The sequence below is a fragment of the Corvus hawaiiensis genome, chromosome 4, assembly GCF_020740725.1.
Source record: "Corvus hawaiiensis isolate bCorHaw1 chromosome 4, bCorHaw1.pri.cur, whole genome shotgun sequence".
Taxonomy (NCBI): Eukaryota; Metazoa; Chordata; class Aves; order Passeriformes; family Corvidae; genus Corvus; species Corvus hawaiiensis.
Genome location: NC_063216.1, coordinates 3,420,723 through 3,442,175, shown reverse-complemented (window position 1 = coordinate 3,442,175; position 21,453 = coordinate 3,420,723). Strand labels below are relative to the sequence as shown.

The 21,453-nt window shown below is 40.8% G+C and overlaps 1 protein-coding gene across 1 annotated transcript; it reads right to left on the bottom strand.

The window, feature by feature from the left end:
• Positions 1-10,302: 10,302 nt before the first annotated feature.
• On the bottom strand, positions 10,303-20,642 carry MGST1 (microsomal glutathione S-transferase 1). Its single transcript, XM_048301860.1, has 4 exons — positions 20,539-20,642; positions 18,222-18,369; positions 16,262-16,356; positions 10,303-14,228 (listed from the first exon to the last, which is right to left on the bottom strand). The coding sequence occupies exons 2-4, from the start codon at positions 18,345-18,347 to the stop codon at positions 13,982-13,984; spliced, it is 468 nt and encodes a 155-aa protein (XP_048157817.1). The 5' UTR covers positions 18,348-18,369; positions 20,539-20,642; the 3' UTR covers positions 10,303-13,981.
• Positions 20,643-21,453: the final 811 nt, after the last annotated feature.

Below are 21,453 nucleotides of genomic sequence, written 5' to 3'. Positions count from 1 at the left end.
GCAGGATATGTGACCCCGGACAGGACCCACGCTGGACCAGTCTGTTCCTGAAGGACTACATCACATGGGAGGGACCCAGGCTGGAGATGGGGCAGGATGTGAAGAGTCATCCCTCCGAGGAAGAAGGAGCAGCAAAGATGATGTGTGGTGAACTGACCACAGGCCCCATTCCCTGTTCTGCTATGCCACTGTCGGGGAGGAGGTAGAGAAAGTTTGGTTTTGTATGCAACTCCTAGGTTCACCTGTCAGGTGCCTGATAGCTCAAACTGTACAGTGTCAGTAAACGTGCATGTCATTACAGATGTGATGTTTTTGCCCAGCCCACTTAAAAACTTCATAGATTCAACATGTTTCACTGTCATCAGAAATTTCAGGGGTCCAAAATGCCTAATTCATCATTCCTTTATTTTTCAGATATTTCCATTTTGTGAACCCATAATGGTTAGCACAGCTGAGGCCTCTCAGCCCCACATGTCAGGGCCATTTTGGTAAGAGCTGTACCCCAGTTACCTTGATTTAAAGCCAATCCACATCCAATGTATGTGGATTCACTTGAAGGACCAGGACTGGATCAGGCAAAGCAAATAAAATGGAGTACATAATTAAGAGAAGGATGTATTAAATGAGACCCTACAGGTATTTTCCATCTCCAACAGCTAAGAGTCACTCCCTTTTTCCCCCCAATAAGATCTGAGGCGATAAAAAAATCTCCAAAGACCTCCCTCTTTCACTAATGTCCAAAATGGTCTTTGTTTGCGTAGAAACAACGTAGAAAGATATAAAAATAGGTTTAAATTAGCATATTGCCAAATTGGTCTACTGTAACAAGTGCTTTGAAGTCTGGCATGCTGACTGATTCCCCACAGGAAGTTGAGTACTCTGAAAACAATTAAGAACAAAAAAGGGGCGGGGGGGAGGAGAGAGGGAGCAGGCAAGTACAGTAGTTAAATTAAGCAAAGTGAGCCTTGGAATAGTCAAGGGACTAAACAAGCCATCGAATCACTTAATAACAGCTCCTCTTTAGCAGTGGAGATAGAAAACACCAACTGGATTTTTAGAAGCAGAGACGTTAAGGTTTGAAAAAGCAGAATGACAGAAGTTTAAATTAAATAAATGAAAATTACTTCAGAATATAATAGAAGGTAATAAGGCACCAAAACTGCCAGTAGTTTAGCAGCTAATCCTGTGCTCTAAAATTGATCCTAATGTAAAAGCATTGTGCAATTTTAAAGTAACGAACATAATAATCCCTGCCATTTTACATAATAAATAAATCTTAACTATGTTTCCCGTTTGTATAAAGCCTTGTGAAACGATGGGTTTGGATGTTAAAAAAATCCAAATGTTTGTTTCACAAGGATATTATAGTGATGCAGTGAAGCATATTTTGAGGGAGAAGGTTCAAATATATTTTACAGGCAGTACTGAGTAAACACAGCTATATCTGAAAAACCTCACATGCCACAAAAAGACAGACCTCTCAGATTTTACTATAAACATTTTGCACTGTGGAATACCTTCTCTACAACATTTTGTCTATGCTGAAATGCGCAATCATGTGCTGAAAGATGGTTCCTGTTATTATTATCATTAATGTCATGGTAGCCTGCAAGTGAATTACTGTATAATTAAGAATATTATCTGTCCCAAAGACCCTGGGATACAGGTAAGCAAAACAGGTAAAGGTTTCACCATCTGTGTTGCACTAAACAGGAATGAGGAGCAGAGAAGAGCACAGGCTTGCTCCAGTTAAGTAGTGAATGTCCAAGTAACTGAGGTCCCACATTACTGGTCTAAGGGAAAAGGAGGCGGTGGATCAGCTGGAACCTGAACCTACATCTTGTCTTCCCTATGCATGGCTTTGCACAAGCTCATCAGAACTCTGTTATTTTGGACACTATCTCTCCAGATCTTCCGTACAGGAACTCCTGTACATCTATGGTGTGGCAGCCAGGAGGGATTACAAGGAATGTAGCTCTCCATCTCACAGCAGGACAGCTCAAACATAAAAGACACGACCTTAAGCCTCAAGAAAATTTCCCCCTCCCACCTTCTGCTCCCTCCTTTATACACACAAAGTGGCCCCTCTACATTTTGGTCATCTCCAGTAGAAGTGCTGAGAGAAGGTAATCCTATTTTTTAAAAGCTTCGGTAAATAACTTTTGATAACAAGACTTCAGTAATTAATGCTTCTGGTTGCCGATGGAAGTGTGAAGACTCCACCCTTGGAGATGTTCAAGGCTGAGCTGGCTCACACAACTTATCCTTTGCTCCCTTGCAACTCAGAGCTTGTTCAGTATGGGAGAACTCCAAACACTGGGGTTGTAGGACAAGGCAGGAGACCCATGCTGACCTCAACAGCCTAAAGAATCACCTTTATTGTACAGTAACTGCTCCTCGAGAATGTGTTATTACGGATGCTGCTATAGAAGATCAGTAAGCATTATCCTGTCAGAATAGCAGCTTTGAGAAAATCCAGCTGCCTTGAATACTGATTCATGGTACTGCATTCCCAAATTTAGTAACCAAGGAAAAGCTGGAGAGCTTGATACCGACATTCACACTTCTGGCCAAAGGAACATGTATCACAAAGAATAACTTGAAGTGGGAGAGCTACAGAACTCTCTCAGAAGGGATTTTTGCACAAGTCTTACTCTATTTCAGAGTTCTTCTTTGGACTTTCTAACCACTACATGGACTTGAAAACAGCAATATTATAAAATGAAGGAAAACTAAGTAGTGCTTCTCTGTAAGTAAAGCAACACAGTCTAGAAAAGCTACGTGAGAGGGAAAGCTGCTCAGGGTGAGGCTGGAAAAGATTGCAGAGATTAAATTTTGTCTTATGGATGAGACTCCACTCAAACTTTTTTTGGCTCCCTAAATATCAAGAACCTTCTTCATTTTGAAGAGCATCTTCCAACTTTCATGTCTTACCTCAAGTTTTCCTGGTTATCTTTTTGGCAAGTTCTCAGGGTTTTGTCGCAGTCAGTCACCAGGTGAGGAGAAGGGAGCAGGGTGTGAACTGTGGTTCTGTGAGATTTGGTGGAAGAGATCTGAAAACAGAGTAAGTATCCTACAGACATGCACTACTCAGATTAAAAGCCACCACATGAAACTGACTATGTCCCCTTCAAGCTTTATAATCAACGCAGCTGGAACTTAGTATGAATCATCAGCATTTGCTACCATTCATTTTATTGATTGTTCTCACCTTTTTATTATTTCCTCTTCTTTTTTAATATTATGTATTATTCTTCTATATTATGTATGATTCTTTTATATTATGTATTAATATTACAGTACCACCTATAGCAACAAATTAAAATTGCAGCTTCCACCAGAAACATGATCCTGTTAGAGAAGGTTCTGTACAAACCTCACTGTTAAAAAGATACAGTCACTTGCTCAAAACTCCCAAAAGAAAGGTGACAGAAACAAAATCAAAGCAAAAAGAAGTGGCCCAGCTTGTGTCTCACGTCCAAAGCAGAAGAAGTTTCCCAATTCCAAGTCCAAGGTATCACATTGCTTTACATTTTCTTTGGCACTTTGCCTTTACGTCTCCTCTTATCTTGCAGCTGAACGTTTTTTCTTATGTGTGAGTGTGTGTGATATACGACTCTGCCAACATGTAAACAGGCAATTTCAGCACTTAGCATTTGTTTAAGCATTAATTATTTTATTAATAGAAGTTTGGAGACTGGAAACAGAAGCACAGACCTGTTACCTGACTTGGTCAAAAATAGAATTGGGATAGAATACAGGCCTTTTGGTGCTGCAGTTATAAAAATTTTAGATTTTATGAGCAGAAGCAAGTAACTCCTACTCTTGGTCAGAGCTACCTGTAACCTGATTGTCACAGCACCAAGGTCCTGCTAACAAAACATACCTGCCAGTGTTTGGTACTTCCCCAACAGCATAAAACAGCTCCATGAGTAGGCCAAATGATCCTACATTCCTGCAAAGAAGCTTCAAGACCCCACTGGATAAAACTTCCTCATTTACTAAAGTCAGTTATTGTCCTGCCAGGGACCAAAAAAAAAATCAAACAAGTTTCACTTTGTATGCATTCCTGGTCAGCACTAAACATTTTTCTGGGTAGCAAGCATAATACAGGAGATTTTAAATGCTTTCTTTGAAAGCAGAAAAATATATCTTTTAAGCAGTCAAGCGTTAACTGTGAGAATTAAAAATATCTGTTCCATATGTTCAAGTCCCAAGTAAAGTAATATTAAGTATGTAGAAGAAAGTTCAGGTAGGAACAGCAAATGATTAAAATACAAGTCCCTTGGGTCAAAATGCGAGCAAAGTGGACATAGATAAAATACCAGGGAAAGGAGATGAAATACAAACAGGATGTGCTGTGGTGTCCAAATGAGACACATTACTAAAAAAAGTATTGCATCATTAACCACTCCATCAGCTGCCTCTGCCAAGGCTGCAATGGACTTTGCATTGCCCACACCTTGGAGAATATGAGGCTCTCAGATCACTCTCTGGTATGTTTGCTAGTCTCACTTTAAAACTTCAAGTTTGATCACGAATTTTCTCTCTCCTCTGTTTTGAAGAAAAACAGCAGTTAAATTAGCAGTTGAAAAATTATTTCAGCTGTGTGATGGGGTTCTCAGTGTATGACTGAGTAGTTGGTATCTTCTGCACTGATATCCCTGGTCTTCAATGGGTGTAATATGTGCTGTCCACAGGTTGTGTTGCATTTGTTGGTGGTGCTTGGGTAGCTCTCCAGAAGTCATCTGGTGCTCTGAACAGAGTACAGCCCAAGAGTCCTCCAATATCCCACACCACTAGTTCTGACCTGAGCCCACCCTCAAACTAAAGTGCTGGATGCTGCCAACTTGCCCTGCAGCCCATGCAAACTGATGATCCTCAATGCCTCCAAATCAGTCCCTTAATGACGAGCCCTTTCCCGCATCCACGGCATTCCCCAGTACATAGCCCACTGTGTGACCAAACACAGGCCAAACAGCAGCTCCAGACTCCAATTTTAAGAATTGTTGGAACTATTAAATTAAAGAGAGTGGTCCTAGATAAAAGAGAAGTTTGTAAAAACATAGGTAAATGCTATCTGCAGGTAAGTGCGTAGAAAATCCATCCATTGTAAAAGTATTAAAATGTCGAGTTCTACAAAAGAAAGTATTTTGATTTCTCTAATCAGAGAAATTTAATGACTTTTTAAAAAATTTTGTTTCAAAAACTGTTTAAAATGTTTATTCAGAGCTAACAAACTTTATTCAGTTTCTAAAATTACTATTTTTAGAGGTTGCCATAAATTCCACTCAGTTTGTCGATCCTACAGCTGAGCTCATTCCATGCAAATTTTCAGACAAAATTTTTAGTAACAGAAAGAGCTAACGGAAAAATACCTTTTATTCCCACTTTCTGAAACACACAAAGAAATTGTGGATTATTTACTTAGTGTGCTTTGGGTTTGGTCATATCCACTCCTTCACTTCCATGTCAGTGAAGTTGTTTGCTTTCACACACACACAGAAAAAGCCACCAACAAGAATGAGGAAAACACGATACTCTTGATTGCAATCCCACAGAAACTGGTGAAAGGACTTGGGGACATGTCCTATTAGCCTGTTTGTTTTTAATTGACCAGATTTCCAGTTGACAGCGGCCCTTTTAGCAGTGCACAGAACAAAAACAGCACCACATGGCCAGCAGGGTCTGTTTTAAAGTGGTGCTCTCTCATGTCCCCCGCTGAGGATTGCACCATATGAGCCATCAGTAACGCCAAGTCAAAGGCCAAGCATCAATAAAGCTCTTGCTGTGATCAAGAATATGTAAACAATGGAGCAGCCACTTCTAGGAGTGGTTACAGCAGAGCTAAAGCTGAAGTTAGGTGGCATCTAGCTGACAGGTTTTTTTCTCTGAAATTTTACAAAATACAGTATTTTCTCTGGACACTGTTGCTGGCAGTAAATATTTTAGTGCAAGCTGTATTGTGCACATACTTAGTTAAATGAATGGAATATGGCAGAGATTATTTGTCTAGGTACAAAGCCTGTGAAAGTCACTGGGAACAGTTCTGTCCAAATCACTGGTTGCTGAATTAGGTGTGTGGTCAATACATTGTATCCAGGTATCATAGCAATGAGAACTAAATAATTTACATACAGTGTCCTCTTTCATTACACACATTCATAAAAATACACTTTTATTTAGTACACTTGAACACATCAGGGCCAACCTTCTCCTCAGCCATGTACATGTACCTGGAGATAAATATTCCTGCAATGGAAGTTCACTGAGAACAGCCTATTACTCCAGAAGGAAAATACCTACAGAATTTCACAGGGATTGTTGCTTTACTTCGTCCTTCTTACATTCCTGCTATAGGGTGGATTAAGGTTTCTGCGGGAAGGATTTATTTATGTATATCCTGGAAGAGTTTCCCTAAATCCTGCTAGCTTGTTTCGGAGGGTGGGTTCCCCCGTAATTCATGCACCTACAGGACTTAACTGGACAAATTAAAGAAATAATATAAACCCCCTTGCAAGGACATTCTTCCTCTGACCTTAACCGACTCGTTGTTGCCATCTGTCCCTGTACACGACTCATCCCATTCTGCCACATTACCATTTACAAGGACACATAAAGCCACAAAAGAAGTTGATGGACATTCACTCCAGAGCATTAGCTACCTTGCTCCAAGCTCCTGAGATCTGACTGTGCCTTTTGACAGCTCGCCAAGCACATTTCCCCATTTCTAGAATGAAACTAAACCTTTGCACTTTATTATTATTATTATTATTGTTCTCTTTCAGCAAAAAGGTAATTGGGCATGAAAAGTTCAAATCCATTAAATAAAAACTCAATTTAAAATATTTTCCATCCACCAAGCAAGCTCCTATTCATTATGCTGACACTGTACTCCACCTCTGTGCCAAGTGGATCACTCAAAGATGCCCCCCACCACTTCCCTGGCATTTTGTGTGACAAGTAAATCTGCTGTGCACACATTGCTTTATAGAGCATCCCAGGTTTTTCAAATACAATCAACATTTTTTACAGCACCTTTAAATTCCCAAGTTGAATTTTGTACCTATCAAGGTAATTTCAAGTAAACTATTTGTGCTGAGTCTCTCCTCTGGATATTGTGGCAGACAGACACAGCTTCTGAGTTTTACTTCTGCTTCTTTACTCAGTTCAAGTTTTTGCACAGCCTCAGTCCCATTCAGTTTACTCTACTGCTAAATACAAATAGTAAAATGTGTTTACCTATCAGAAACAATAGCAGGCAATTAAAATACAAATTGCATCGTTCTCTAGGAACCTCGGTAGAAGAACTCAGATGTTGCAGTTACCTGGTGCCTTGTTAATTTAGAAAAGAAAAACAGTACAAAACATTCTAATGTTTCAGCCACAGGTTACATATTCTGTTTTCACAAAGGTCACTTTTTCTATGAAGTTTTTTTAGTACAAGTTTACTGTACAGGGACACTCTTTTGCCTTAATATCTATTATGAATGTCTTCTTTAAATCTAGCAAAATATTTTCCCCTTACAACTTAATCTGCCAGAGATGCAGAACACAGTTACTTTTCACAGGTCCAGGCCTGAAATCTAATAAAAGAAAGCCAAAGAGGGACATCTAGTGGTACCATGCACAAAATTAGGAATGAGCAGAGGGAGGAAAAACCTACTGCCATGCCCATGGATCTGAGATAACTGGTGGTTATCTCATTGGGAACGAGGAAAGGTTGACGGGAAGACCAAAATAACAGAAAGGAGAAATCCATGTATTTTATTCTTTTCTAACACATTGCCACTTTAAGTGGCAATAACACAAAACTGCATTTGGTCAAAGCAGAAAGATGAAGCAAAATAAAAGATTTAACAGTCTTCTCAGTGAGTCTGATCTGTTTGAACAATGTTGGATTCCTCTAAATGAACTGAATCTAAATGAATGTGCCATATTCAAACAATGCTGCCACTGAACCCCAGATTCAATTAAGGAAACTACCTTGGCTTTCACTTGCAAAATAATCCCCAGGAAAACCAAGAGGATCTGCAGAATAAATTTCATTTCCCTTGAAAGTAGGTACATGAAACTCCAGCCAAGGGCCAAGCATCAACTGAAACTGAATTTCAGTTTGACAAAACCTCTGAACGCTCACCCAATGAGCAAATGATAAGATAGTGCTTATCATTTATTAGCAGTGAACATGTCATTATAATCACCATGAAGTACTCATGCAAAATTAGTGGAATAAGCCATCTGTCAACTAACGAGGCAGATCAGCAGCACTGGAACCCTCTCCCAGCTGAAGACAAGGAGAGATCAACAGCAAACTCCAAATTGCTAGAGAGACAACAAAAGCTCATGAGCTGCATGGTCCCAGCCAACTTTAGTACCAGAGTACTCACAACTCCCTATGAAAACACCCTTCCTAGAGCACAGAAGGAACTCTCACATGAAGAGAATGGGAGTTGCCAGCCCTGCTCTCTGAGAAATGCAGCCTGTAAAAAGGACCACACCTGGTTTGATGTGCAAATCCCATAGTAAACAACTTTGCACTGTATAGTTGCCAGTATTAAATAAATGAGGCAGTCACGCACGCTAGAACATAACTGCAGGCTCTTTAAGGAAAATTGAGGTTTTAGTGTCACTTTCTATCAGAAGAGGAAGCAGATTAAGTTCTACCTTTATAGCAATTATTTAGGTCTCTTAGATACTTAGAGATTAAGAATTTAAACCTACCTTGAGCACTTCTGTGGCAATTCCACATGCACTAATCCCTACAGCTCCTACAGTGAGGGCTAGAGATGAAGCCCAGAAATTCTTCCAAGAAATGTGGGACAACCTCCAGAGCTGATCCCTTTCTGCCCAGCTCCCAGACTCACCCTTCTGAAGGTCTTTTCTGATTTCCACAAAAGTATTGTAGTGAAAATGAATTCTTTTCCATAAATTTGAAAGAAAGTGCCATTTATAAGACTTTCCAGGCAAAAAGGAAGTAACTCTCCTTTCCCTGTTGTAGCTGTGATGCCATTTTTGGGGGCAGTTTTATAGTCACGCAATGTCAAGTGCTGTCTCCCACTGCAGTGGTCCATGTACCACAGGTGCCTTAAGGAAACTGAATAAACGGAATCAGCTACACAGCCCACAGATCTTCTCCATGCTGATTTGAGGTATTTATAATCCTCTTTGCAGATATTTAATGACTGGATACACAAAGAAAAATATTCTTAAAAACGAACTTGTTTTAAACAGATAGTAAAGCAATTTTATTAAGCAGAAAGATACCTGCCTCTCATACCACTCTTCATCTACCAGTCTTCACCCAGTTTGCTCCTTGATGCTGTTCTAAGCTATCATTAAAGGATTTCCCTCCCTTCGGTTCTCCGTTTTTTTCCCCTCCTTACTTTTTCTACAGGACTGACAGTATCTTCTGAATTTATTCCCCCTCACTGGACAAGCAGTACCCACGGGACAAGCAGTCTTCTTTTTGTCTCTTTTGTTTGGTTTTTTTGTAGTAAAAAGACAGGTACCTTGGAACTTCCTCTTCTTAAGCTCTCTCCAAGTTCTCCAGCACACAGGAGAATAAAAGAAAGATGCTGTCAGTAGTGATGCACACCGGGGCCTGCCAGCAAAGAACCACGTGTAAAAGCATTCAGTTCTGGAGGTTATATGGTCACTGCCAAACTGGAGCAGAGTGCTTTGTAGGAGGAAAGTTCCTGATTAAAATAGTTCATATTCCACCTTGCACTGCAATAATCTATTAAGAACTGCCTCAATTTAAAAAAAAACAAAAACAAAACAACAGAAAAAGCCAACAAAAACAAATTATGGTGTTTTAAAGCCTAAGTTTAGTGTACATATACACCAGAGAGAACCAATGTCACGGAAAAGAGTGAATCAATGCCTGTTTTCCATAGTCTCTGAATGAGGATCACACACCTTTCTGGAAGCCATGCTGTGATGGAACTAACCTCAGCAGAAGGGCAGCCATTCCATGGCATCTTTTCCACTAGAGGTCAGGCTGAAGGAACTAATGATCTATTTTAGCCTTCAGAATCTATGAGTGGGAGTCACTAATCAAGACTTGGAAGCCTGAATACCACTTAAAGTGAATCACAAAGAGGTATTAGATTTCTAAGTGTCCACCAGCCAGAGACATTTAATCATGAGAGTATTTTAACACATGTCAATACAACCTTTCAGAAAGCACTTGGTGCCATCTCAGTTGGCAGGACAACGTTTGGAAAAGAGAAAAGTTCTTCTTAAACCTCAACCTTGAAATGAAAACTCCATTATCTTGAATAATGACATTCTAGTCACTTTAAAAAGGGTATTATAAAAGGTTTGCTTTTTATTTTTTGCTCTTAGAAATTACATCCATTACAAGCATTTTCCATGAAAAATCTAGATTGAATTTGTTTCTGTAAATAACTAGGAATAGGCATAGCTAAGCAATAATGGGCTTCAAGTAAATAGAATTTTTCCAAATCCCAAAGTGATTTGAGCTAAGAGCCCAGGCTTTTCTTCTTCTGTATTTTGATGACAAGCAATTCCATCACTTTCAGAAACATTGACCCAGCTTCTCAAAATAAATACCTCGAAGGCGGTGAAGCTCAGACATACACTTGTTTCTGAAAATTCAAGGAAATGTTTAATGTATCATTTATGGTTTTAAACACATTCTTCATTGTGACAGGACAAAACGTCATGATCAAACAGTAAGTCCTAGCTCAGAGCTCTTCACCAGTCACCATCTCTCCCAACAATTCATTGCCTTCAGTGCATGTGTCTGCAGCCAGGAAACCAGCACAGAGTAATTTTGGCCAAAGGTGTGTAAGCATTTACCCATAGAGACAAAAAATAAATAGAGGAATTGCTCAGGTTTACACTTCTGAAAACAAAGCAGCCCATGAAATTCCCTCAGAGATGAAGTCAGCTAACCAGGTTACATCAGCTGGCATTTTGAAGTGCTTCACGGTCAACTGTCAGAGCCACTTCAAAGATACAAAACGTACTTGGGAGAAGAACACAAAATGCCAGGAATAATGAGCAAAGAGAAGAAACCCTGCAGTTTCTCTGGTTGCCCAAGACTGGTCATGGGAATAAGGGGCATAATGAACAGAAATGAAGCACAGAAGATGACGGTTTGACCTCTTTTTACGTGTCTCCCATAGACCAGCCCTTTCTGTACTTTCACCAGGTCAAAGGCAGCACACCTGCTGATAAAAGTCAGTTGTTTCATCATTTACAGGTTACTTCATTTAAAAATTTTGCAAGAGAACTTGATAACAGCAGTCTGAAATCCACATGTGCATGTTTTAAAAGGTGAAAATTCAGTTTAGCTCAGTAATAAACTCCACTAACACACTCTTTCTCCTATGCTAGCTCTCCTGAAATATGCCAGCCTTCTAAAATTTACAGCTGTACAACAGGTACAGTGCACCTCTCCAGGGCAGGGACCAGAGAAATGCAAGAGCTGTGTGACAAGGACCACTCCAACACACTTTATGCGGAGCTGGCAGTCGGCGTTTGACGGAATCTGGTAAGGCACATTTCCCAGATTGAGCACGTACCCCGCCCAGATGCACAGATGGTATTTGTGGGAGCAAAGGAAAATAAAATATAGGTTTAAAATAAATGCAAGAGAAACACAGAATAATATTGAATCACTCTAGGTATTTCTAAGGGTTTCCATCTATCTTTTCTACTTCTCAGCACATAGCGAGTGTATGTTCTGAGCTTTGAAACCACTTAACAAATGGAAGGGATTTAAAACTAGTTATGTTTCAAATGTAAGATTACAGAATTAAAGAAAGGCTCCAGGAATGAGATCTCTGTACAGAAGCTTGATGCAAAAGGAGTTAAAAATGCTATTCCTGCATATGCCTGGCATTGACAACCGGGCTTGTCTGAAGAGCCTTTTCCATGCTCAAGGAGAGGACTCGCTCTGCTGCTGAATTTCAGATGGGCCCTCTGCACAGTGGCTACATTCCCTTTGTTCTAAATGGATGGAAAGACACACAGCTGGTAATAAGAGACAAGCTACAATGTAGTGAGGGAAATTGAGCTCTAGATGCTGTTTTTGTGATACAAGGGAAAAAGAGTAGCCACAGACTGATGAGAGATGGCAGGTTGACTGTGACAACGACTGGTTTGGGGACACAGTTCCAGGCTGCAGCCTTGCTCCTCCACCCTCCATCACTGGTCCTTCTCAAACCAGAAGAGCTGATGGCCTTTGTTAAAATGATACATTCCAAGGTAGCTGCTCTCAAGAGCCCATAAAAAGCTAGCAGAGGAAGAAAGAACAGGAGGAAAACAGCACAGGTTGGAAGTGGTGGAGAAAGATGGCAGAAGAAACAAAAGCCCACGTTTCCTGTTGGAGCCTCTGCTAACCCAGAGGTGCCGATGTGTGCTTACTCTGCCATGTCAGGAGTTGAAGCTCCACAATGTTCAACTTTTAATCACCATCTCCTCTCATCCTCCTTCTACAGGTTCCAGCTCTTTATTTTACCCATTAGTTAAGATTTAACCTTTCGTAAATCAATGTTAACATCTTGATTTCAAGTTCCACCCTCTCTTCTTTAGTAGACATGACTTAAACACTACACTTGAATTGTAACAAAAATCTTCTTTCTTTGGATTAAACCAGTCTCTCTGAATTCTTCCCTATCCCTTCTGCCACCCTTCTGAGTTGCTTTACATAACACTGCACCAACTTCCACCTCACAACCATGGGTAGGTAGGAAAGCTCTTCAGTGTTACTTCTTGCAGTACTACAACTACTGCTCCCATGCAAAAAGCAAAACAAAATCTTTGACATATAGAGGCAGCAGAGGGAACTCTCCAGCCCCTCTCTGGGCCATCCCTTAGGAGCACAGCTTCTGGGGTAGGAAAGGAAAACAAATGTGTTGTGCTCTGACTTCTGCCATTTAAAACTTCTCAATTACCAGCACACTGGATATAAAGGCTTTTCTGGGTCACTTGAAATCTCGTGCTATTATTTAAGCCAGAGCTACTAAAGAACCCCAAAAAACACAACCAAACAAAAAGAAACCAAGGAAAAGTCTTTAAAGAATATATTCCAAACTAATACATCATAGAAAGATGTAAGCAAAGAGCAAGATTTCCTATCAGAAACATATTTATGGCAGTATGACACACAAACTAATTATATATGTAAATCTGAAGTACTTGATATCTACATTTGCAAGTGCCACTCATTTTATGCTGAATTTATTCAAAAATGAAAAGAAAATCCTCTACAAAGGGTCTACATTTTATCCAGTCACAAAACCTGTTTGCTGGAACTCCAATAGAAATAATTACTTCAAATTTTCACCAGAGTCTCCAAACAGAATTTAGCACAAATACTTTCTTTCTTTTTAATCTATTCAACTGAAAGAAATGGAGCTGCAATGGTTTAGGTTTTTTAATCCCAAAGTGGATTATAAAAACATTTTCATCAAATATTTTTTTACAAAAAGACCAGCATTACTGGTTATATCTTATTATTACGGTAAGCTTTCTTCAAAGAACTCTATGATTGGAATCTCTTCCTGATACATAGTGACATGCTATTTGCTGGCTGCAGTGAGAAGAGTCGAAATGAAAACAAAAATACAAACAGGCTTTTTTTTAAATCTTGTCTTTATTGATTTAGACTTCAGAGCTACAGCCAAAAATAGCGCATCTGTAGAAAATTATCAAACAGGCTATCAGTACAGCATCATTGCATGTTTAGAATTGTAAGCACTTGACAGATCACAAAGGGAACATCCAATCTAGTATTTGGCAGTGCAACCCATGAACAGGGAATACACGGAGAAGGATTCTTTTTCCTCCAAAAAGAAACACTCCTGAACAGGAACAAAAAGCTTTTGTTAAAAAAAAAAAGAATTCCAGTTACCACAGAAGACTCATTGGCTCACTCAAGACATCAACGTACAGCGCTGGAAACTTTGTGTGGAATGTCGAAGGGGACACGGAAGCTACAGCTCTGCTACAGGAGCCACGCTGTCTTCAGGACTTTGTATGCCATGGAGAAGGTCACTGAGTAGCCAACTGCCCAAGACAAACCTCTGCCAGGCTGGGGAAGAGGGATCAAGTATGCAAAAGTGTGAAGGATCCTAGCCCCTGTGAAGATCCTGAAATGCAGCAAGGCTGTGGACAGCTCGGGGCCACTCAGAGCATACAGCAGTCCAATGCCAACAAATGGGACAATATTTTCAAGGTCATTCAGGTGGCCTCTGGAGAAAGAAGCAAAGTTATTTTAAAGTGTTACATTTTGTTGAATAAACCACTTCAAGCCTCATTATTTTTCAGCATCTTCAGAGCATGCTACTACTCAGGCCCTAAAACAATTCTTGGCTTCCTCCGCAGAAGGGACTTGATTCAGCTACTGAAACAATTTTGGCATGTTCACCTGACACCACGCTGGTCTCTCCTGCTGCATCCCACGTTTTTAAGCTTTTAATCTTCTGTATGAAAGGTCTTAGTTTTTCCCCAGGATCTTGGTAATATTAAGGACTTACATGAGGTGTCTGAGTGCACCTGGGTGTGCAAGAGTGTGAAGCCAGGGAGGAAGAGAGGTAGCTGTTATTTTCTTGGAGCCTCACTCAATTAACATCAATTAACTGGAGGCCTGTGACAAACTATTAGAGTTCATGGCCCAGTTGATCTACTCTAATCCCATAAATCCAGTTTGTGGTCTCCATAAAGAAAATATGAAACATCCTACATAGGAACCGTTCTATCAAATGTTCATGAAGTTCCATCATCTTGAAGAAGGTTATTTTTGCACATCTAACAGGTGTGACAGTTACGCTTTTCGTTCATTTTTTTCACTCTCAGCACTAAAATAGCTGAAAAAATGTTTGAAATTTTGCAACCATAGTGTAATTTACTAAAAATGTGTTGAGAACTCTGTATCTTGAAGCATTCTTTCACATACCTTCCTAAACTTTCCCAGCTCCTGTCACCTCTTTAGATAAATTATACTTCCAGCCAAATTTACTGATTGAAACAATGTCTAAGCCTTACTAATGATGTCAAATTTCAGAGCCAGCTGGAATCAGGTCATGGCACTGTCTTGCAGGTGCTTTTTAAATGTATTTATCATTACAAGGAAACATAATCCGTCCAGGTTTTTTATTCTTATTCCCCCTAAAAGTACTCTGAAGAAAGCAATCTTTTTTTCTATATCCATAAACAGAACATATCCAGTCACTTATACAGAAGAGAAGCCATGTTAAATCTATGTGGCATTATCTATTGCCATGAAGCTTGCAGAAGAAAATATAGTAAACATCCACTAAGAACCATTGTTGGGAGGAAAATATGGATGCTGCAACACCAACAGAGTAACTATAACCAAGCTGACTTACTAGATCTGGGGATGTCTGAAAAACTCCGCAAAACAGCAACACAGGATTTGGTAATACAGTGTTTTAAAAATCTAATCTGTGAAAATGACTGAGGTGGTTGTCATTTCTCTGCCATAACAATTTGAGTTAAATGGGTCATAAAGTTAGTCTCAACTTAGCTGGCCTCTTAAAATGTACAAAGAGAAAGGAATTACCCCTCACCAAAAGGTCTCCATTTTTGTGTAACACCCATGAAATTAAGCAACAACTCCATGAACTACTCAGGGGCAGAAAAGGAAGGCAGCCCACTGAGATTAGACTCTTCTTTCTAAGATTTTAATGCATAAGAGACATACAAAAATATACTTTATGAAACAACAGCTGTCATTTGCAAGGATGCAGTGTTCTTAAATCAGAGCTGGTATATATTTTCAAGATGTTCCCTAATGGAGGTTTAAATGAGAAGAGTTCACTCACATTCAAGTTTTTGGTATAAAAATAAACTTAGCCTCATCAAGGAATTATGATGTGGAAAGCATTCTGTTAAAGCTCTCCTTGTTAGCACAGGTGTATCAAACAGCATCCTGAAAGTTATGATTTTGGAAACAGAAAATTTTGCCATGAGCTACATTGACTTGTGGTCATATGTTACAGTGTTCTCATCACTTTGCCCGTGCAGAAAGGACACTACCCGAGAGTTAGTTATTATAACCAGACAATGGCTTATTGCTTTTACTATGCACACTGACCACTTAAATGTGGACAGGTTTGTTCATTTAAACTAATTAATGCACTAGATTACTACATAAAGCAACATAAAACACACACAGGCTTGACAGAGAACGGGGTGAAATAAATTCCTTGATTCAATATTATTCTGCTATTTAAAATAACTTTGAAAGGTTCCTGCGCATTACCTGCGTACGCGTTCAACATCCGGATCAGTCCTCAGGTACTTCTTAGCACTCTCCCCTTTTCCAAATGATGCTGTATCTTCTGGGTTGACAAATGCCTGTTTCAAACACAAGAACACAAGAGACATTAGAAGCCAAAATGTTTTATCCAGTCAAGGCAGCTTGCTATAAAGGTCACTCTTTTTACCACTTAACTCACCTGAAGTTAAAAGCACAGGGAACACAATGTTCACTGCATTACTGTTTTCTTGAGCCCAGCCTGTACAGTTTGTGTGCTGACAAATTAATATAATGTAATTTATGCATTTAGATAAACCCTTCTTGTGAGATGGACAAGCCTGCAGTAAAGCCAGTGGGCTGGCAGAACACAGGCACCTACAAGGTAGAAGGTCTGTACTGCCCAAATCTCTTTTTCACCATTCCTGACAAATTATCTGAAAGTCCTTTTGGATCTCTTCCTTCTACAGAAGTCTACACATCAATAGCATCCAACAGCCTTATTCTCATCCTCATTTATGACCAAGTAAGTGTCTCACTTTCCTCTTAGGTATAAATTCTTACACTTATACGACCCATTAGTACCTCAAAATACTGCAAGACACTACTTGAAAACAACATTTAATTCAGGCAGTGCAGACTGCAGCAGATCTCTCCCTGCTGACACATGTAGTAACATATGCAGTCTGTGGACTGTTCAGGCTATGCAGATATAAGTCAAGAAAATCTTCTGATTTTAGGAGAGCTACATGATTGCTTCCTAGGGCAGCCTTGATCCCTATTTGTGAACTGTCCTCAGCCTCAGAATTCTAGAGGTGTGTTAACAGTATCATCAGCAACACTTTGCATTCTCTTGCTTCACTGCTTTCCTCTGTTTTCTTCTTTCAGGACTTTTTTTTATTTTAAATAGAATATTTATAATAAGTAGAAAGTTAAAATTACTTTACTGATTTTTTCTGTTTGTAATATTACTAACATAATAAAACCAAGCACTCCAAATTAATGAAGGCCCTATTGTCATCTACATCCACCTGGAACCACAGAGCAGTTCAGCTGGGTTCTCTTGCAACAAGCAGGAACAAAGAGCAGCATTTCAACAAAAGGACTGCACCAAAATCCTTGAAGCACACAGCATCTTGCAGAAGCAGATCTCACAAAAACAGCCATATGAGGCACACTCAGGGCTCTTTCAGCCAAGGACCAAGTGTTTCCTACAGAGACCATGAGAAGATGCCTAGAGAAGACCAGGAACAGTGCAAACACAACACGTTTCCCATGAGCACTTTCTTCTGAAGTAGATGCAGCTTCCACACTATTTAGTAAACCTCAGTGGATCTTTCCTATTTTTATCTAGCCTAAACACCAGACCACAGATTTTCAAATATTTTCAAATGTTTTCAGGTATTTTCAGAATTGAAAATCCAATTTTCAGCCTGCCTCTCACTCTAGAAAAAAAAAATTTCTTTTCAGATACTGACCTACCTGCAATGGGAAGACTATAACAATGAGAGAATGCAAAAAGCTTTTGAATTACTGGATGAAAGGGTTATAGGTGAATAAAAATCTATCCCCTCTTCTGACCCTACCAGTTGGTTATTCATGTAATATGGCTCCATATCACACTTTTTTTGCTTTATAAATTGGGTACCCTGGACATGAGCTTTCTGCAGAAGACAATGGAAATTACAGTTATGAAAAACTCTTTTTTAAAAATAACAGAAATGTTTTAGAAGAGTAGAGTAAGTCAAATGCAAGTACAATTCAGTTCCATAATTATCTCATAATTAGGTTAAAAACATCATCCATTTGAGACCAGCAGAGCACCACACTCAGAATCTCTCTAGAACAGGGAGGAAGAAAATGAATAGCAGCAGTATTTGGAAGCTGAAAAGACATAGCTGTGATATCTCTGTATTTCAGTACAAATGCCAATCTATTCTCCCAGCCAGTATTTCCAAATGATTACCTTCCTTGTGATCCTGAAGTACGCTGTTATCAGACTCATTAGCATCATTTTTAGAAGAACAATGGCTGTGTAAGTGGCGTAAGCCCGGAAGACTTCATTGTCAATTAACTGGGTGGCTTTAGCCATTTCTCCCCTTCTCACAGACGACCTTTAAAAAACATTAAAGTTAGTTAATGCTATCATTGCAATCCAAAATTCTGACAACAACGTTGTCTTAATAGCCTTGTTTTTTAGCATCACTGCAATGACAGCACGATATTGCTACCGTGGAAAGTTTCTTTTAAAACAATTTCACCTCCTTTTCTATTTTTTTTTTTCACAATAGCATAATATCATACCTTAAGATGATAAATTATACCATTTGGCTTCCATTATAACTGCTTATTAAACTATCAAAGTACAAACTACCAAAATATTTAATGCAATTGCAGAAACAACACTTAGTCACAGAAATTAGTACTCCTTTGAAATAACACAAGGAGTTAGACCAATTTTAGACCAATTCATTCGAACTAGCAAATTTCCCTAAGCAGCTACCGGGATAGAAGGAGTGTGTGACAATACTATGAACACTACACTGTGTGAAGAGAAAAATTAGTATTGCCTACTCTTTTTTGTGTAAAATGGCACAATTATAATTGCACTTCAGCTTTCAAACTAACCAGGATCTTCCTACCCAGCAGTAACTTGTGATCAAACCGAGTTGAACATGCACTTTTCCCCTTTGAGACCTTGTTCTTAAAAATTGCTTTTAGCATGACTCACAGGCAAAGATTAAGTTGTAGTGACAAAAAGGAGAGGACTATTTCTGCTTTTATCATGGGAGGTTTAAATTAATGAAGTCTCCTTCCAATGAGACCGTACCAAACCCACAATCCTATGGACACGGTACATTTTTTATCAACACCAGAAAGTTAGGAGGTGCTGAGGAGTGAATGCACGTGAAAAAAAAAAACAACACATCCCCATGCACATTCAATTTTTGCTCTGCACAGAACCAGGCTTTTGCCTCACCAAGTGCTTCAACCATGCACTTAGTGACTAGGAATCCACAGAATTAGGATGTCTTAGCTTCACTAGAGACTGAAATAAATGAATTTTTTTGTTACAAATAACTTACTTCCTGTGATATAATTTTAACAATAGTAATAAAAATGTTAATATTCACTTGATTTCAGTTTTAACAATCACTCATCTTGTGTTCAGCACAGTCAGCTGTTGCTGAACAAGGGGAACTTGATGAGCCAAGAGCACTATAGAAGACTTGCTCTGAAGGCACATCCTCGGTGAGGAAGTGGGCAGGATGGAGGTAAGCAGCTGTTTGCTCAGTGAAAACAAATCTAGCCTTGCCTGCACCTGTCTGCTGTGGTGATGGGATTTTGCTCCCTCTCTTATCCTTTCTAAAGCAGTGCTTGGGTCACTGGGTCTAGCACAGGGGTCTATGGACCATGGGAAATTAATTCAGTGTAACTCTCCCTCCTCTCACATTACAGTCCAGTTCGAGATAAACAGCGACTGGGCGAAGGCTTCTCTCAGAAATGGACAGCAATTGTTTCTGCTTACTTTAACAATCTTGTTAACACGTTTTAACAGAACTGTCCTACTACTTTTAACTTTGTATCACAGCAAAAAGCACACGGTGTTTCACACAACAAAAACAAAGTAAATCCACGGCGTCAGAGCACATTTCCCCAAGCGACGCTGAAAATACACCCAAGAACGATGCAGAGGGAAACTGTTCCCCAGCACCTTTGGCGCTCCACCACATTTATCCATTTTCCCTCGCCGCACCGTGGCCTGCCCGAGCTCCCAGAATGCCCGGGGCCTGCCTTCAGTACAAAATGGAAGGGCACCGAAAAACCCGGGGTGTCAGCACCAGCAGAAATGCGAAAAAACAAACCCCAAACACGCAAACAGCACAGGGTTTTAAGGGATTTGCTCATTACGGTTACAAACAGCCTGATCTACATGGGCAATAACAATAATAGTAACAATGACATGTCTCTGCAACGCCGCTGTGCTGGCTCTGGGGGCAGACCCTCCCGCCGCCCTCGCCACGCGTGTCCCGGGGCCCCTCGTTTGTGCGTGCTTCAAATGCTCCTTCTCCAAGCGCGCTCCCGCCGCAGGCTCCGCTCCCCCAGCCGCCGCTGGTTCCCGGCCCGGCCCCGCGGGAGATGCCCCCGCCGCGCCACCGCGTCCCCGCCGCGCCGCCCCCTCACACCGGCGCTCCCGGGGACGGCCCCGCGCCCGCGCCGCCCTCCCGCACCCGCGGCGGGGATCGCTCCCGGCACCCGCCGCCACCGCGCAGCGCCCACACCTCGGCCTTGCCCGCGGCGATCCGAGCCCCGCTGCTCCCGGGCGGACACTGCGCCGCGGCCCGGCCCGGCCCCGCCTCGCCCCGCCGGCCGCGGAGGCGGGTCCCGCCCGGGCCGCCCTCACGGAGCCGCGGTGCCCCGCGGGCTCGGGGCGGTCACCCGGGAGCGGCGGGACAGGCTCGGAGCCCAGCAAACTCGGGAGAAAGAGAAGGAAAGCGTGTGAAAACGAGCAAGGTAAAAGCCCTCCTGTCTCACCACCCTTGGACAGGGGGAAACCAAAGGCTGTGGCCCAGACGGGCGCTGGTAGTGACAGCCAAGTTCAGCGACTGTGCAAATTCCCAAGAGGGCTCAAAGCTTATCTGAAAGTACCTGAAGTCTCAGTATTTCGGGCCCTCCGTTGTTCTGGCGGGCCTTAACTTTTACCAAAGTGAAAAAAATTAAACACGCTTGTATTGCCAAGCCATCAGCACTGTTCCAATACAGATGCATCGTGTTTCTTCACAAAGTGAAACAGAAAATTAAGGAACTCCGCAGCTGGCCACAGACTTGTCCTACCAGTGTGCTACAATGTGATGAACAGTGGGAACCTGGCGTTCCTGAGCTTCCCAGTGCTTCTTCAGAGAGAATTATTCTAGTCCCACAGCACTCCTCATCAACAGGAGCAATGCTTGTGACTAAGCAGCTCATGATAAGCAAGACTGAAGAATATAGAGATAAATGTACTCAGATGCCCAGCAAAGGTTTCAAAACTAATCCTAAAGATGTGCACGTGGTCAGAAAGGGATACAATTTTTAAAACTGCATTCTTACAGAAAAATCTCTCCTCTTAGCTACGTATATTCAGCATTCACTGATGGTACTTCTGTGCTTTGTGTCGTATCCTGTCATGTCACGTCACGTCACGTCACGTCAAATAC

Excerpts from the sequence above, each read along its gene's own strand:
- MGST1 (XM_048301860.1), bottom strand. The coding sequence starts at position 18,347 with ATGGCTAAAGCCACCCAGTTAATTGACAATGAAGTCTTCCGGGCTTAC. Across the intron at positions 16,357-18,221 it reads ACTTCAGGATCACAAGGAAG|GCATTTGTCAACCCAGAAGA; the intron begins GTAATCATTTGG and ends TGTTTGAAACAG. Across the intron at positions 14,229-16,261 it reads GATGTTGAACGCGTACGCAG|AGGCCACCTGAATGACCTTG; the intron begins GTAATGCGCAGG and ends TTCTTTCTCCAG.